The sequence below is a fragment of the Pygoscelis adeliae genome, unplaced genomic scaffold, assembly GCF_000699105.1.
Source record: "Pygoscelis adeliae isolate BGI_AS28 unplaced genomic scaffold, ASM69910v1 Scaffold109, whole genome shotgun sequence".
NCBI classification, from domain to species: domain Eukaryota; kingdom Metazoa; phylum Chordata; class Aves; order Sphenisciformes; family Spheniscidae; genus Pygoscelis; species Pygoscelis adeliae.
The window spans coordinates 1-17,709 of NW_008825556.1; the positions used below are offsets into that span (position 1 = coordinate 1).

The 17,709-nt window shown below is 50.3% G+C and overlaps 2 protein-coding genes across 2 annotated transcripts in view; both read right to left on the reverse strand.

Annotated features, from left to right (window-relative positions):
- Positions 1–1,184: 1,184 nt before the first annotated feature.
- On the reverse strand, positions 1,185–2,383 carry LOC103923821 (glucagon-like; the record flags this gene model as incomplete). The annotated part of the gene is made up of 3 exons (XM_009332248.1): positions 2,283–2,383; positions 1,384–1,533; positions 1,185–1,253 (listed from the first exon to the last, which is right to left on the reverse strand). Coding segments are annotated over exons 1-3 (320 nt in total), but the record flags the coding sequence as incomplete, so codon positions are not given.
- A 13,233-nt stretch (positions 2,384–15,616) lies between these two features.
- Positions 15,617–17,709, reverse strand: part of LOC103923810 (aquaporin-5-like) — a 3,511-nt gene continuing 1,418 nt past the window's right edge. Inside the window, exons 2-4 of the mRNA XM_009332236.1 lie at positions 17,011–17,175; positions 16,658–16,741; positions 15,617–16,067 (exon numbers count right to left, since the gene is read on the reverse strand). Of these exons, the coding sequence (XP_009330511.1) occupies positions 15,882–16,067; positions 16,658–16,741; positions 17,011–17,175 (435 nt within the window). The 3' untranslated portion in view covers positions 15,617–15,881. The remainder of the gene's footprint in view (positions 16,068–16,657; positions 16,742–17,010; positions 17,176–17,709) is intronic.

Genomic DNA, 17,709 nt, shown 5'->3' on the forward strand with positions numbered 1-17,709 from the left:
GAAAGCAAGAAAGAAAGCAAGAAAGCAATCAAGAAAGCAAGAAAGAAAGCAGGCAAAAAAGAAAGCAAGCATAAAGCAAGCAAGAAAGCAAGCAAGAAAGCACTTTGGGGGTTTTTTTGGAGCACTTGCAATACAATTAATTAGCATTAAACTAAATCCAAATAGGTTCTTGTTATTTTTCATATAGGTTTGTGGGTTTTTTAAAGTTCTTTCAATATTCCCTCTGGTGCAGGTCTGTGGGGTCTGGCAAGCGCATTCTGATTCCCCTTTTACCTAAAACTCAAGAAATTTAGAGAAAAACGGGGCACATTGAGCCAAGCCGGGGTCATAACCTGGTGCCTCAAAATCCCCCAGGACCAGCAGCACGTGGGATCCCAGTGGGATGCTTGGAAGGGTTGGAGACGTCAGGAACCAGCTGCCAGATTTAGCAAAGGTTTTATTACAATTTAGGGAAAGCTGCAGGATCTGCAGCTCCGCACGCGTGGTTACAGAGTAAAATTAAGCTGGAAAAATCCAGGTTTGAAGGGAAGGCTGATCCACGGGTGCAATCTTTAGGAGGAGGTGACTGGGAAACACCAAAAGGGTTAAAGCGGCTCCGTGTGATGGATAAATTCTTCCTCTAGAGCATCTGATCACTGCTGGCCGTGGAGGCATCCAACATCCCCAGGCTGATGGTGCTGGAAAGCCAATGCCTTGATTTGCCATTTAATTGTACCTTAAAATTAAAAAGCAAACAAACACCGAACAGCATCACGGAATAGAAACTCCCCCTAAAATCACTTTCGTAGCTTCGAAACAGTGGCAGTGATTTTCTCATTTTCAAAGGACCAACAGCAACATCGAAACTGAAACAGGATACTATCCCCTATAAATGCAAATGAACCCTACACATTAACACTGAAATGAAGTGTAAAAATTCAGAAAAAGGCATGGTGAGAACAAAACAGCCTCATCCCATTGTAAACTATTAAAACCCCCCCCCCCAAAAGCTTAATTCTCCTTGTCTTATTTTATTGCAAATAAACACAAGACAATCCACGTAAGCCAGCAAAAATGAGAAGCAGCATCAGGCATAGGGAGCCGCGTTCTGCCTTTGCACCAAACCCACTGATTTGTGGCTACATTTTAAAATTACTCATTTATTTGGCTTTAATTCACTGCATTTGCTATTTGAGATGACTCACATGAGCGGTGGGAACACAGCTGGGAAGGGGATGCTGTGGGTCTCCTCCTTCAGGTACCTCTTTGTGGAGCTGCCGAAAATAAAACACATGGAGACAAAACTTTCAAAACCGCATTATCGATTGGGATCGGGGGCTCGTGGCCAGGTGGGAGGTTGTTTCCCAGCGTGGTCCCGTTCCCCTCTCCCCTTTTCACCTGTACCGGTTGGTGTTGATGAGCCAGTGCACAAAGTCTTTGGCCTTCATCTTGTCCAGGTAGCGGGTGAAGTCACTGGTGAAGGTGCCTTCCGAGTGCCGCTTGAAGTTGGACATGAAGCTTTGGGCGCTTTGGGATTCGTACGACTGCCCTCTGCTCGGGAGAGAAGGATGGGGGAAGAAAACGTGGTTGAATGCACATGGTGGCATCCTGCATCCTCCCTGCAGGAGGTGCCCAGAACGGGGGTTGTGTCCTGTAAAGTACTTTACTGTGTGGAGCATCCTCCAGAAAAGCGATACTAATACATAAAAATAATTGTTGGCTTCAGGGGGGTCTGCCAAGCCTGGCCAGGCTTGCTCCTGACCTCAAATATATGCAATATCCTATCCCATACTATTTGCCTTACGTCTTGCTCCGCTGCATTGGGTTTGTGCCTCCACCCCAGTCCCTGCTTGCCGCTGCTGGGAGGGAGCGTGGTGCCGCTCTGAGGTTTAGATCAACCTCCTCCAGCTCCAGGATGGAGAGCTGATTTTTCACAAATTCGCCCTGACAGAATGTCCCCAAAGTGTTTTCCTCCCACGCGGCTGCCGGTGCAGAGGGGGGCGCAGCACCGTGCCCAAAGCATTGCCCTGTCCTGGCTCTGCCCCGGCGTGTCCCCGTGCAGCCCGTCTCTGGTGTGACACAGCCGAGAAATCCTGGGGGGACACACATGGCAATGGCCCTGCGTGGGCTGCTAGAGAGCCAGCAGGGAGCTTTTCCGGATAAGTACAAAAGAAACAGGCACGCTGCAATAGCCCCAGAGCCGGGAGAGCTGGCAGCAGCGGTAACGGAGAGGGCTGAGCTGCTTTGACAGCCCCTGCCCGCGCCGGCCATCTCCCCGGGCCAGCTCCGCCAACGCCCTGTACCTGGACGTGTCATCCAAGTCCTTGTGGCCCCTCTGCCGCCCTGCCGGGATCACAACGGCAAACACCAGCCCGGAGAGGTCCAGCCTCCGGACCATCTGCATTTGTCTTTCTGGAGAAGGCAGAAGTCGAGATAGAAATGTCCAGGCTTGCAATCGCCATTGACTTCCCCAGCCCCTGCAGGAGCCCTGGCAGCGTGGCACGGGACAGATCCAGCATCAGACAACCTCCTTCCCAGGCGTCTTGGCAGCATTTTGATGGGTGCGTGTGAAAATTGCATCCTCACAATTACCTATTGGCACGTCTACCCTTGCTTAGGTGCAGGCACAGAGCCGCAAGAACGGGTTTGTGTAATGTCAAGAGATAATTCATTGCAATAAACTTTATCACAAACCTCCCCTTTTCTATCTAGGAGCAATATTTCTCTCTTGAGCTTATCACCAGAGTGCTGGAGAGCTTTCCCGACCGTTAGTTGCTCAGACAAGCACCTTCAGAAGAGTTATTAATGAGAGTTTTACGTTTCTTCTCTTTGCTGGATGCCTTAGGGGCTTGGGGGAGTAAAATGCCAGCCCCCACCCTTTAGTTGCTGAAAATCAGACTTTTGGTTGCCCATCAGCAAGCACTTTAATTTCTCTGGTTTAATTTCTTCAGAGATTGGTAGTAAAGAAGGGAGGAAAAGGCACTTACCTTCTGCAAAGACAACCGTTCCCCGAAAAGCAAGATCCTATTTTCCTCCTTCAAGCTGGTTGTGCTAAACTCTTCTCCTTACCAGTGCTTTTAATGTTGTTAGCAGGATGCTAAAAGCTGATGGGTAGGTCATCGGTACTTCTGGTTTTAGTTGGATGGGTCATTATGAGTCATTACAGGATTTTTTAAGTGGGGTGTTGCAAAAAATATAGTTGTTGCCATATTTTTCAGCTTACGCCTTCAGCGAGGGTTTGTTTTTTTTTTTATTGTTGCTGTTGCTGCTTCTGTTATCTTTTCTATTTTTTTCCACTTCTTGGAACAAAGGAGTGACCTATTGGTTTCCGCCTTTCAGGTGAGGTGGCCCCTTATTGTCACAGCACATCTTGCATGGGGAAATGATTTCTCTGCCCGCAGGGCTGCCCTTTCAAACACCTTTGGTTTGAGTTAAAAAACATTAAGAAAAAAGCAAGAGCAAAAATTTAAAAGAAGCATTTGTGTGCCCAAGCACTTGCTGCTGCTTCCTGCAGTGGGTTACAGCTCATCAGCTGGACAGACACCACTGTTCATCCAAGCCTGGTTTTGTCTCCTAAGGCCAGATCTGAAACTGGAGCCGTTCACCATCTTATCTTCAATTTCGGGATGACAGGAGGCACCATGGGCAGCCACAGATCTGGGTGAGCATTTTTCCCCATGGGACATCCAGGCTCAGCCCAGGAGCTGGGGGGACATCTGGAACTCATCAGGCCAAGGACAATAGTGCAGGGGTGTCTCCTGGGAACTGGGCTCATTTTTTTAAATCCTCCAGACCAGCGAAGGAGAAAGGCTTGAGCAGCGCAAAACCGAGGGTAGCCTTAACGAACCAGATCTGGCCTTGGAGGAGAGAGTGCTGACAGCTCCGGGTGGACATGGAGCAAAGCCCTCAGCTCCCTGAAGATGCTGGGAGGTCAGATGAGCTTTTGAGGGCTGCTCATTCGGAGGATTGATGGCAGGCTGCGTTTCTGGGGCAGTTCTGAGATATTTGGGGAGCTCTTGGCTAAGGAATGTCTACAGTTCAGTGCTTGGGGGGCTAAATGTGCCCTTTTCACAGAGACATGATCAATAGGCAGAGAAAAGCAAGTCTTGGGAAGCTGGGCCATGTTTCTCCCTCGCACACCACCAGCCACCAGAAGAGACACGGGCTTCAAGTCCTGATTTCTCCGCCACTTACTATCCTCTCCTCCTGGGACCTTTCTTCTCACGGTTGGGTAATTATTATTATTTTGTAATTATTGTCACTGTCAAAATATGGCCGGTGTTCAGGGGACACTCATCTTGAAGAGCCTTTTAATTAGGCCAACAATGGCCTTACGAGAAAGCCTGACAATAGAGGAAGAAGGTAGGAGATTAATTAGCTCAACCTTCGGAGGAGAGGTCCAGATCTCCTACCCATCACTTGAATGGGATATTTACTAATGCCACCAAATTAGCTCACAGTGACACTGTTTGCGATGTCCCCCTGGCCCAGGAAGACACATGAGCTATCTGCAGCGGTGGGGGGCTCAGGAGAAGAGAAATTCAGCTCAGCCAGCACATTGCTTGTCACGTTGCTTCTTGGTTCTCTTAATCGTGGCTCCCAGTGTCAGAGTGGGTTGGAGAAATGTTCTACAGGACACTTTCTCCACTGTCCATGGGTGATTTTTCACCAGCCCAATGGGATGTGGTGGTCTCCCCTTTCCACGTGTCCTCTGTGGTCTTCCTCTTTCCACCTGGGTTGAGTTGCTGGTGGCTCTCCCACGCTGGAGGACCGCACCATGGGGGGCATGAAACTGTGTTTTAAGATGCACGTGCAGATCTGGATTTTGTCCCATTTTTATGACTTGGAGAGGTTTCTATGGACAGCAGGTGGCAGCCTTCCTCTGCCTGTCTTTCCTCTGCCTGCCCTTCAGCTGCCACACAGCCGCCTCCTCATTGCTCGGCGGCTCCCAAAACACCCGGTCTGTCCCTGCAAGGACCGAAGTGACATGATGTCCCTCTCTTCGGAGATGGAAGACCCCAGGCTGAGGGATGCTGTCGGTGGCAGCACGGTGATGCCACAGCCCAGTTGGGTTGGTTTTGGTTCAAATCATTGCTCTGTGTGCATCTTTGGAGAAGCATCTTTGAGGACACGTGAGCATCCTGCGCTGATGGAGCATGGACCAAAGAAGTTGATAAGGGAAAACTCCTGGACTGTACTCCATGTCCATCAACCTTAGCTAAACTCATCCAGATCCCATCCAACCTTTGCTGCATTTTTCTGTTAGGTCACCCCAGGACTGGCTGTGTGGCTGACCTGCTGTCGTGGTTTAACCTCAGTCGGCAACTAAGGAAATAGTTCCTTAGTTCTTCCTTCCTAGGAAGGAAGAACTTAACTTCCTACTAGGAAGGAAATTAACTCTATCCCTGCCGAAACCAGGACCCCTGCCTGCCTCTGCCAGTCTTGGTCTCTGCAAGCATGGGGAGAGGCAGGAGAAGCCAGGCTGCTCTGATGGGGATGGTGGGATGTGGCATTGCTGGACTGTCCAAAATCAGGCTGGAAACAAGATGAGTTTATGCTTAAGCCTGCTCTTAAATTATAACACAGACCTGCCAAGCCTCATTCTGCCACCAGCCAGCTCCTGCTTTGGGGCTTGATTTCCTGCCTGGTGCGATGGGGTCAGGCTGGCATGCCTTGATGCCTTCACGCAGCAGCCTGAAGGGGACCACAAAGTCACCATAGATAGATTAAACTGCTCCAATACTGTTGTCCTGTAGCTGCAGGTGCAGTCAAACCAAGTGATGCTTAATTTCAGAGGGATTTTCTACAAGCAAGGATGGATAAAGGCTTTGACTTCACCTTCTTGGATCCTCTGCAAAGAGACCTTTGTTTCCCACAGAGGTGAATGTCAGGTCCAACCCAGTGCAAGAGAGCAGGGGATGGAAAAACCTTCCCCTCTGTGTGTGTCCCAACCACAGTTCAGAGCCCGGTGCCTCATGAATCAGCACTCTCCACTCTCCTTTTCCCCATGGCTGAGGGTGTTTGTGGCCTCCTCCCTCCCCGCCACAACTGGAGGCAATTTTATACCCGTGTGTCAGAGCGTGCTGCCTCTCACTGGCAGTGGCTACTGCCGAGGCATAACTAGGCAAAGAAAGACCTTCTCAGGTCAGTGGTTTAACCTGAAACACCTCCTTCAGGGTGACACTGAGTGTGTGGTTTCGGTTTCAGCATCTTTTGGGCTTTTTTCCTGTGTTTTGCTTTACAGGTATTTAAGAGCAAAGGGAGGGCCATTAAAGAAAGATATTCTGCATTTCCAGTGAGGTACTTTGGCAGCGCTGAAGGGACATGGATTACTTTCCTGCCTCTTTTCCCCTTTGTGCCTGCTTTTTTAGGCAGGAAACAGTATCTGCCTTTGGTGCTGCAGAGTTGAGGGCCTGCAGCCTCCTGGCTTGTGCTCATGGCTGACCCTTGATGCCAGGGAGGAAGACTTTGGTGGGATGCAGAGATGGTGCTGAGCTACGCAGCAGGCTGTGATGGGCTCATTTGGAGCCATGAGCCCTTAAGAATAGGGGTCAATGCCATGTAGCCCTTCCCGAAATCAAGCTCAGGCTCTATCTACCCCATAGTGGATCTCCATTTTTGATTAATCTATTACTTTTCTCCCTTTGCTATTAACACTATGTTCTCACCCGGAAGGAACCGGGTGAGATCCCCTTGCTCCCAGCTCCCATCGCTCTCCTGTCCCTGAGCACCTTTCATGAGCGCTAAATGTCCATGATACACATGACAAGGCAAGCTGCTGGGTGCCAAGGTCATGCTTCCCACATGGGAAACTTGAACGTGAGCCTGGAGAAGTGGAAGTGGTTTCATTAGTGGATGGTTGGACAAGAAACTAGCTTGCACCCGTGCCAGGCTGGGAAATGGGTGAGCTAATGGGGAATTGCAGGCAAAATGCACTGGGGTCAAACATGGGGCTCTCACATTTGGGACCTGGACACCTGGTGGGTATCCAGCTGTGGTGACATTGCTGCAAGAGTGTCCCGGCTCCTCCTCATCAGTGGGAGCCGCTGGTCATTGGGAATCATGAAGGAAGGTCAGATTAGAGGTTCTGTCCTTTCACCTGGGTTAACCAGTGCATTTTACCTCCTTTGGCTAAAACCCCAGCAATCAGCCTCAGCAGGTGGAGTGGGATGTGGGATACCTGGCTGAGCCCTCACTGCCTACAAAGCCTGGTGCTCAGTCCCTCCATAGTCTTCAGCCCTGCAAGCCTGCAACCTCTCCTGCTCCTCCTTATCTGGCCTTTGCTCCCCTGTGTGCTCTCAGCATGATGCTTTGCAGTGAAAGGTGGGTGCTTCCCTTTTGCTTTTGGAGGAGAGTGGTTGCTGTGAGCTGTGCCAGGTGCTATTAGGTGGTTTTGAGCAAGCTGTGGGTGTGCTGAGCAGGCTCGGTCCCTTGGGGCACCCTGGCCCAGCACCAAGCGATTGCTGGTTCATGCTGGGGCCCTGCGGGCACTATACTGGGGCAGCTCTGGGCTGTGGGAAGGTTTGGCTCAACACCTTGGTGGTTATGTGCCTGCAGCCTGCCAAAGTCCTGATTTAGGGTTAAGGAGGTTTTTTAATTACCCTTCTTTATCTGAGACAAAGGGCGATGGTGGTTAGTGGTTTATTTCTGCCAAATGTCCCCTTGGCTTTGAAATGTGGAAAACTTTGTCAGGCTTATTTTTTTTTTTTACCTGCCTCTTCCTCCTGCCCATAATGCTATAAAAATCTTACAGACCCTAATGGGACAAGTTACCATTGTGCATGGGCTAAAAAGCCCTTGGTAGAGTCTGAAGCAAATGTGGCAGAGGCTTTAGTTTCACCGTCTTGATTTCTATGGGCCCTTAGCAGGCTTGTGTGTGATTAAATAACCCTTGGCTCCTTAGCTTTGCAAAACATCCCCTATTAGAGATCTTCTCTGGCCGTTTGCAATGGCTTTTAGTTTGGCAGCAATCATTGGTAACTGGCTGATGAAACCTGATCATGCCATAAATCAAAACTTCTTCGCATTCAAATGCAACAATTAATCCTGGGTGTGTTGGTGCAATTAGATGACAAATTATGCCTCAAGATTCACTTGCTTGTTTATATAGAGAAGCAGTGTTTGCTCAGCCGGGGATGTTTGGCTATGGTTTTCAGTCTACCCCAGGGGATGTTGAAAGATAAACTCAGGGAGTTGTATCCTGCTGCAGCTGCAGAATTCAGACCCTTTGGCCTCAGCTCCTTCACCTGGAGACTGAAAGATTGCCTGCTGGCACCGACCGTTTTTTGCCTAACTTGAATTGTCTGAGCCCTCCTTTTTCCAAGATGTTAGTGCAGAGTTTATTCTTGTAATACTCAAGCCTTGTACAGGAGGATTTGAGCCCCACCAGATTGGGGCAGGGGGTGCCTTCAGACCTGCAGCTCCCATGCCCCGGTAGAAACACTCCTAGCAGTCATGGGTACCTGATTTGACTGCTCTGGTCTACTTCTGAGACTGTAGGGCTGGTGCTAAATAGCAATGGCACAAGCTGAAAACACAGCAGCTAATCTGCTGCTGGATGTTTGCTCCTGATGATCCTGGTGCCGCAGGATGTCTCACTTACAGATAGTTTTGGAGTGTGCCTTGATGTGGGTAGATGCACTCTGCGGTGGGGATGTCTCTTATTAATGCAACAAGGCATTTGCTTGAACTGCTGAAAAGTTGGGGTGACTGGTGGAACAAAGGTGTGTTCTTCAGATGCAGGGTTGTTTCCATGAAAAAAGTGAATATTTGGGGGTTGAATGATACGGAACGACGAGTAAACTGAAGCACAGGCACTAGTCTTACAGGGATGCTGCCTGTGGAGAGGGAGAGCTGAGCTCTCTCTGCTGGTTAATGACATTCAGCTGTGGCTTTTAGCACAAAATCCTGACACAGACAATGTGGCAAAAATCCAGGACAAGACATATAGATAAAAAGCCTATTGATGTCACTAGTGCTAGCAGGTGCGTATTTACACACTCGACTTAATCAGTGGATAAAACCTTCATTTAACTTGCAGGATTTCTTTGTGAAACACCCGTAGATGTTTTCTTATCTACTTGGAGCAAAATAAGCTGATAGCATTTTATATCCCTTTCACTTATGATGGGGATTAGTGCTGATAACAGCTATCATAGAGATCAGAGTCCATCAGAATTAAGTGGGAAGCAACGGCTCTCAGTGAGAAAGCAATTGGCTGTTTGGACAAGTAGCTTAAAAAAATAAGGAATCTTTTAAGAGTGGAGAAAGGGCTCATTTTCTCTAGCTGATGCTGCTTTGGCAGGAAAACAGCTGCTCTGTCACCAAACAAATACTGCTTCTGGGAATGAGGGAAAAATCCCAACTGTTAAAAGCTGAAAGAATTGTTGGGGAACAGGAATTGATTTTTCTTTATTTGTGGCTTTTTAAAAAGGCAAATTGTGTAGGACACTAAGTTTGTTTTATCCATTTTTTCCAGGCTGCGCGAGAGGGCATTATATCAACCTGCAGCTGCACTTTGCTTGTGGGCAAAAGAGCTCTTGCTGTCTTGCCAAACAGGATTAATGTCAAGCTGGCAGAGAAGGACCTGTATCCTGGAAGACATGTGCCAGAGTATTTGTTTTATTTTGTTGGTTAGTGGTTATTTTTTAGGAGTTGTTTCTGAGCTGAACCGGTTCCCTGATCTCGTGCCCAGCCCTGCAGTTTTGCTGCATGGGAAGGGTCCTCAAGGACTCATCTTCCCTTGCTCCTGTGCATCCTGATGCTGGTTGGAGGCAATGAGCTTGGGGACCTCTTGTTTTGGAGTAAACCAGGCCAAATCCTGAGTGTGCATCTCCCCTGGGTGGGAGCTCAGTTCAGAGGCCTCCACTGGGCTGTCATTTAACAAAGCTGTGTTTAATCCCCTCCTTGCTTGCTAAGTCCTTGCATCCTCCTTGCTCTCGGCGGCTGTGCCTGGGAAACCCTCCCGGCTCCAGAGCTGACCTTTCCCAACAAAGCACCTTTGTCGGGCAGACCTCAGGGCTGCAGGGTTGCTTTTTTATCTTCCCTTCTTTACTTATTACTCTTTTTATTGATGGCACCACCCACCAGCACAAGGACCCATTATACAAACTGCTGTTGGACTTTGCTTGTTTGCAGGAGGCTGATTAAGAACAAACGGGAAGCGGTGGGCTGTATCCTGGAAAGCAGAGGCCAAAAGTTTGAGCAAGAGGAAACTTGGCAGCAGAAACAAAGCCCTGATCCAGCCAGCGCTGAGCCTGTGGTCCCCATGTGCTGGGGAGGGAGGGAACCTTGTTTTCACATGGGGTGATGTGGCTGATCTTTGGGGAAGGGTGGGTGAAGCAAGACTGGGGGTTTTTTCCCTCAGGTGAACATGTTCTGGTGAGGGTTTTCCTGGTCCTATGTCCACCCTCCATGGAGCATCCCAGCAGAGGGCAGCAGGAGATGCCCTGGGCACCCATTGCTCTCCCATGGGTGCTGTTCCAGAGCACCCACGCTTGGTGCAAGGGCAGGCTGACCCTTGTCCCCCACCTTGGGGCACCTGCTAATAACTTCCAACTCTGCCAGGCTTTAAAGAGGCATTTTTGGGGCTTTAGGAGGGTGTTGAGGTGGGAAGAGAGACACCATGCAGATCTACTCTTGCCCTCCCTGGTCTCTGGACATCTTCTGCCCTTCTTCTCTTTAATTACATGGTTTATTTGGGGGCAACACTCATCTTATCCTGTATTTCCATATATTATAGTGCCCCATCTCCCCATGTCTGCCCATGCATATAGCAGTGTCTTGGTGCGCTGCAGTGATGCTGGAGCAAGGGGACCACGTGGGGCACTGGTGGCTTCACGCTCATGTGAGCGTGGCAGCTTGTCCCAGTGGTGCCCATTGCCAGTGGGTGCTGAAGCCTGACCCAATGTGCTGCTGCATTCAACACCAAATCATGCATGATATGAGTCAGTGAGCAAAATACAAATTACAGCAGCTGATCTTCAGGCGGAGGCTGCATTACCTGGCAGAGGTGATGCCTTTTCCCAACAGGAAGGGTGGCTGTTTGTCCTGGTTTCGGCAGGGATAGAGTTAATTTCCTTCCTAGTAGCTGGTACAGTGCTGTGTTTTGGATTTAGGATGAGAACAATGTTGATAACACACTGATGTTTTAGTTGTTGCTGAGCAGTGCTTACACTAGTGAAGGACTCTTCAGCTTCCCATGCTCTACTGATTGAGAAGGCTGGAGGTGCACAAGAAGCTGGGAGGGGGCACAGCCAGGACGGCTGACCCAGACTGGCCAACGGGATATTCCATACCATGTGATGTCATGCTCAGTATATAAACAGGGGGGCTGTTGCTTGGGGACTGGCTGGGCATTGGTCAGCAGGTGGTGAGCAATTGCATTGTGCATCACTTGCTTTGTATATTCTTTTGTTATTATTTTATTTCGATTATTAAACTGTTTTTATCTCAACCCATGAGTTTTCTCACTTTTACCCTTCTGATTCTCTCCCCCATCCCACCAGGTGGGGGGAGAGCGAGCGAGCAGCTGTGTGGTGCTCAGTTGCCAGCTGAGGTTAAACCATGACACTGTTGGCCCTCCATGGCTGTGTGAGCTGTTTCCTGGCTTGTAAAGAATTGGTACCACAGCAACTATAGGCTGGGCAGAGGCTGAGTAGGAGGGGGGGAGGACTGGGTGCTTGTGCTCAAAAGGAGGTTGGGTGCTGGCACAGTCTGTACCATGACTAATGCCAACACCCATGCCAGCCTCTGCCATGTCTCTGCACAGAGGTTTCTCCTCTGTTGGCAGCATTTCTGTCCATCAGCCCTGGATGATGCACTGGAAACTTCTTTATTTGTGAGCCTTGCACATCTCCTGGTGCGGTGTGGAGCTACATGCAGAGGGAGGATATCTCTAGGTTGGCTTCTTTGTGGCTCATGTTGCTCCGGAGTTGGTCCCTGGATGCTTGGGACTCTCTAGCAAAGTGGTGGAAATCCTCCTGGAGGTGGGGTTTGGCTGCCCTGTGTTGCTTGGACGTTCCGGGGGCAGTTGATGTGCTGCAATACCCCTCTGCAGTGCTCTTCCATCTTCCCTGGTGTTTGCCGGGGTTTCTCTTCTATCTCTCATCCTGTTTCCAACAAGCAGGACAGGGCACTGCTCTGCTTTGTTCTCCAGGTGAAACCAGCCTCATGCTTTTCATGTGAAGTCAGAAACTGTGGCTTTAAGCAAAGCACTTAAGGTGGCAAAATAATCTGAGCTGGTAGGAGGGATGTGCTCCCAAATTGCGGAGTATTATCCCTTCTTGCTCAGGGGCAGAGTGATGGAGAGAGCTGGGGCTGACCCTTTGCAAGGGACTGAAGTGAAATGGCATGTGCAACCTGTTGAAGAAAAAAAAAACTTTGTTTAATTGAGGTATTGCCACTGGGTCTTGCTTCTCCTCAAGCACCTGGTTCCTTCCCCTGCCTCTTCGATGGCCTGGCAAGCTTCTGTTTCAGGGACTTTAAATGATACACAAACAGAGCTGCTAGAGACCTTCCTTAAATAGACTGAAAGCCCTTTAATGTGTAAAAAGATGTAAGGTTTCTAGATTGTTACAACATGTGGAAATAGTTGGGTTTTTCCTCCCTGTCAGAAAAGAAAAAGAAATTTTTAAAGCTGTGCTGATGGAAAAGATATTCAAGAATGAGAAATAGTCTGTGAAATCCTCTTAGTGCAAAGAAATTTCTAGTAGGCGTGCTTAGGAAAAAACTGTATCCATTCCCCCCTTCTTAATTACAGCAAATATGTACAAGAATGGTATGCTGAGGTGCTTTGGTATAATAGTTTCACCTGGTGATATACCTCTAAAATAGGAAGAAAAAAATAGCTGGTAATACAAAGCACCAATATAGTTCACTTTTTATAACCAAAATGGTGCTGGATCTGTATGGCTGTAAGGAAGGGTAGTATGGGTGTGTGGGATGGAGGTGTGCTGAGATATTGCTCCTGAAATGGAAACTCCTGTTTTGGGGGAGAAGCTGGGAAAATGAGTGTGGCATAGCTGTGACTGCATTATCGTGCCCTACAGGTAAATCTGGTTTGAATGTGCAAGGATTATATCGGCCCTTGCTGTGTCTCTTGAAAGAACGGTGTTTTTTTCTGTGAAATAGCTATTTCTGCGAAGGGAGTGTTGTTATTACTGACCACCAGCCTTTCAATCTCATTAAAAATAGGGCTGGAGAAGCTTGAATGTTTAAAAAAAAATATTTCTCTATTTGGTTTTTAAGCGCTGCTGTTCCTGTTTCTGGGCAGGTGAGAACAGGCAGGAGGACCTCAGGGTTTCCCAGCCATGACCTGGGCTCTGCTCCATGCCTTTCCCGGTGAAGGCAAAGTCATGGCACTTGCTGGATGCCAGGGTTTGGTCTGGATTAAATGCAACATAGGACCAGTGAGAAGCCGGGTGGGGAAGGTGTGCCAGGGCTCGTGCTGAGCACTAGACTTCTGCCCTGTGTAGGGATGCTGCTGGCTTCGCTGGCATGCTCACTGGGCTCCAGCCTGCGTTTACCTCATGGTTGAGGGTCTGCCCCTGCCTGTGCATTGGGGAAGGGTGTTAATTGCTTGTGCTCCCCTTCCCACTGACCCCAGCCCTGTGCGGGGCCATCCTGCCTGTGTTTTCGAGCCAGGCCCTGGATGCTTTTTGTGCTGACGCAAAGCTGCTGCCGCACGATTCTCTGATTCATCCCCACGGAGGACTCACACCCAGGCTGGGTTTCTTCTCTTGGTTGTTGATTACGCTGGTGTGGGCTGGGCCCCTCCATGGGGTGCTGTGGGGACTCCCTGATTCCCACTACAGGATGGTGTGTGGAGTATGCCAGGACTCCTGGATCCCTTCTCCAGTGCTAGGGTGGATGGAGTTCAGAGCAGCAAAGCAAGTAGGATGCCCAGGATTCCCTGCTCTGGGGGGAGGGGGGTGGGGGTGGTGTCTGAATGCACCCTTTGGGTGCATTTTCAGGGTCTAGGGGTGCAGTGGAAGGAGGCTGTGGGATGCAGCTTTTGGGCATGTTGACCTGCCCCAGCCCCATGCTTCACTGTGGATTGCTCTGAGAGGGGTGTCTCTGGGATCTGGAGGTGCTTTAATGTTTCTCTGGGGCTGGTGTCTGTAGCACATCTCCCATGCTATGTGTGACCATGCTGCCCTTTCCCACTGAGGAAGGGGCTTAATAGTCTTCCCCTTATGAAAGAGGAAACTGAGGCACAGAAGTGTTGTAGATCTCAGCCCATCCCTGAGGAGGGGTGAGGTGGGAGGGTTAAGACAGGGTGCGCGGTTGCATTTTTAGCTTTCTAGCTCTGCAGCTGACCTGTGACGCAAACTAAGGGCTTTTCCACCTCCTTTTCTCCTCCTGCTTGTCACCAACCTCTTCTGTTAAGAATTGGGGGGGGCAAAGCAAAATGAGAGGCAAGGATCTGCTGCTACCCAAACTCATGCAGTACCGCAGCCTGGATTGCAAATCTGCTTAGGCATGCTAAAATATAGGTTACGCTGCCTACCCTCCCTGGTACTACCATGTGAAGGTGGCATAACCTGTCTGATTGGGATCGAGCTGCATCTGGGATCGGGGAGCTCCCAGACAAGCATCTCCCACCACCCTGGGGGTTCATGCTCAGCAGAAACATCTTTGCAGAAAGAAGAGGGGCTGTGATGGTGGAGCTTTGCATCGGGCTGGATTTAGGGAGCTGGTGGGGGGGATGGCTGGGATGGTGCCAGTGCCCGGTGTCCCCATGCCCAGGTCAGGAGCAAGATGCTTTGGCAGAGGGTTGTGGCAGAACTGGAAGAGCAGGGCTACAGCAGAAAGTCAGGGCAAGGGTGTGGGTTTGGCACCCAGCGAGGGGGCTGGGGAGTGTTGTGGGTCAGTTTTTGAGGGCACCCGTGGAGCTGTCTGGGAGAACTGGTATAGCAGAAAGCCGTGCCTGAGTCAAACCGGCAAAGTGCGTGAAGGATTGCTGCTGGCTCCTCCCAGCTCAAGCCAGCCTTGGAGATGGGCTTCAAACTGCCCTGGACCTGGTACCCTGTTGTGAGACATCTCCTGCTCTTGCCCCACTCCAACACTAGTGCCCATTTCTCCTTCTTGGGATTAATGACTATCACTTCCCAAACCACCTGCTTGTGGTGTCAGCTGCCATGGGATTTGGGGTCCAAGCGCTTGCTCTTGCCCTGGCTCTTTGGTATGGCTTTGCATCCAGCTTAACCAATTTTTGCTCCTAAAATTTGATACCCAAGCAGATTTGCACCCGTGAGTTTTTTAAAATTTCCTTTATTCACAATAAATAATATACTATATTACAAAGATCTCAACACAAAATCCAAAAATCACGTTCTTTCTGCAGCCGTGAATAAATAGGACTCGCCAGCACCAGCGAATGCATGAAAGAGCATCTATGAGCAGCGTGGGCCCTGTGGCAGGGAAAAAGCGGAGGGGATTTTGCTGCACCCACCTGCCCAAAGCGGTCATTCTTTTTTGCTGGTATCTACACAGTGTTTCCATCCCCTGGGCCATCAGAGGCAGGGGTGAAATTCTGTGCGCACCAGAACGTGCGGTCTCAGGCCTCTGAAAATTGTGCAAAACTCGCACCTAGGAGGGCAGGGATGCAGCTGAGTGGGTGTAAAACCACAGCTGAGAGGCTGCCCTGGGCTGAGACTCCGTCGCTGGGCTTAGCTGGCTGCAGTTAAGCTAAGAGAGGTTCTAGTGCTCACACTCAGGTAGAGGGATTATATACACAGACACTGCAATACTCCTTTCTTAGTCACAGATGGTTTTGGAGTTATAAGACTTTTGCTTAAGTCTACTGTAGCTGGATGTGTTCATTGCCTGACTTTGGTGCACACATGAGCCCAGGTGAGGGGCTTTCTCCTGTACTTTTACTTGTTTTTTTCCAACTGTTCCTACGGTGGGGTCAACTCCATGGATTTCTTCCTCTCCTCTCTCTGCTCTTCCCACTCCTCCTCTGACTCGTAGGTGCCCTTGACGATGGCAACCCTATCTGACATGTTCATGCAGTAGGGGACGAGGATGTAGAAGTAAAGCAGAGCAGCCAAGCAAGCCCCGAGGATGGGTCCAACCCAGAACACCTAGAAAGCAACAAGGGAGAGGGTGAGAGCAGGTCTTGGAGTCTGGTGCACCAGGTCCAATCATCACACCAGAATCCCTTGATGCTCCACATCTCCTAGCCCACGGAGAGATGCAAATACCCCTTCCAGTAGACTTCTTGGGCTGAAACCCCCTCAGCCTTTGCTTGCTGAAGTCATAAAGCTCTTTGAGTGCAGAGATGTGGTGTGCTGGAAAGGAGGCACCAAGCTTGCTCTGCAAGGCTGGGTCTGAGCTTTCAGGCAGTGCTGGGCAAGTGGAAAGCCTAAGCTGGGCTTCTCTGTGGGCTTCATCGACCTCAGATGATGCCCTAGCTCAGTGTGCGCCATTGCATGGGGCGTTTATGCTTGTCTCCTTGCTGGGTCTGTGCCATGGGGATAACCTGTTCCACATGCATCAAGGGGGACAACCTCCCTTGTTCTCCAGCCCCCTTTTATCCTTTCAGGCCTGGGATGGGCTCTGAAACACCCAGCCCTGTAATCTCCTCGGCAATCACTGCCCTCTCCCCTCATTGCCTGCATCTGGCCCTGGCAGCCTCTCGGCCAGCCTGTCCCAGCATGCTGCTAATGCTCACCCAATGTGCTGGGCTGAACCTCCTCACGATGACTGCGGGCCCAAAGGACCGGGCTGGATTCATGGAGCAGCCAGTGAAGTAGATCTGTCAGTGCAGAAAGGAGACCAGGTTAAGATGCATCATGTTGCTTAGGAGATACAACCAACTTTTCAGAAGCAGGGACTGAAACCGCCCTCACCGCTGTTTCTTTTGCAGAGAGGTGGGGACCCGCCATCATCACAGAGAAGAAGCCCCCATATGTCCTATGTTGGCTCTCCCGGTGCAGCTCCATCTGGGACCAACTGCACGAGAGTATTTTGGGGAGCCCTGTCCTAGTGGGACCCTCTGCCCTGTCCTCCTGCCTGGACACTCACCCCCACCAAGTGCCCTACGGCGACGGAGAGGCCGATGGACAGTGCTGGAGAGCCCACACTGCTGTTCCTCCGGTTGTCCGTGGACGCAAAGATGCATGCAGCCAGCTGGAAGGTGAGGATGATCTCCACCACGAGGGCCTGGCCCGGGGTCGTGTTGTTGTTGAGCTGCGAACCATCGAAAGTGACAATAATTAACCATCCCTGGGGCTCAGCATCACTGGGAGGGCTCTTAGGTGCTTTGCTGGTGGATTTGGGTTGGCAAAGCCATGCATGAGAATGCCCCTAGGTCCCCTGTCCAGCCCTTGGGCACAAGGTGCCATGCTGGCCACTGCTGGGGCTCGCTGCTCCTTTCCCTGAAAAGGAAGACATTATCTTTCTGTTTAAAGCTCCAAAATCTGTCTCTCCTCCGAGCCCCTCCCTTCCCAGGGCTTTCCACATCTCTCTCTGCTTGCTTGTCTCCGCAACACTCAGTGCTTTACCACCAAATCCCACACTGTTTTGTCCCTTTTTTCCTGCATTTCTTTCCCCCTTGATCCTTGCAAGCTGTTGTATCCTGACTCTTCTTCCCTCCACTTTGTGGAGCACAACCCCAAGAGGCTGGGGAGCAGCTGGCAGCCACTGTGGAGGAGCATGGGATGAAGGGTGAGGGTTGGGATGAAGGTTGGGGTGCAGTCATGGCGGGTAAGACAGGCTGTTGCT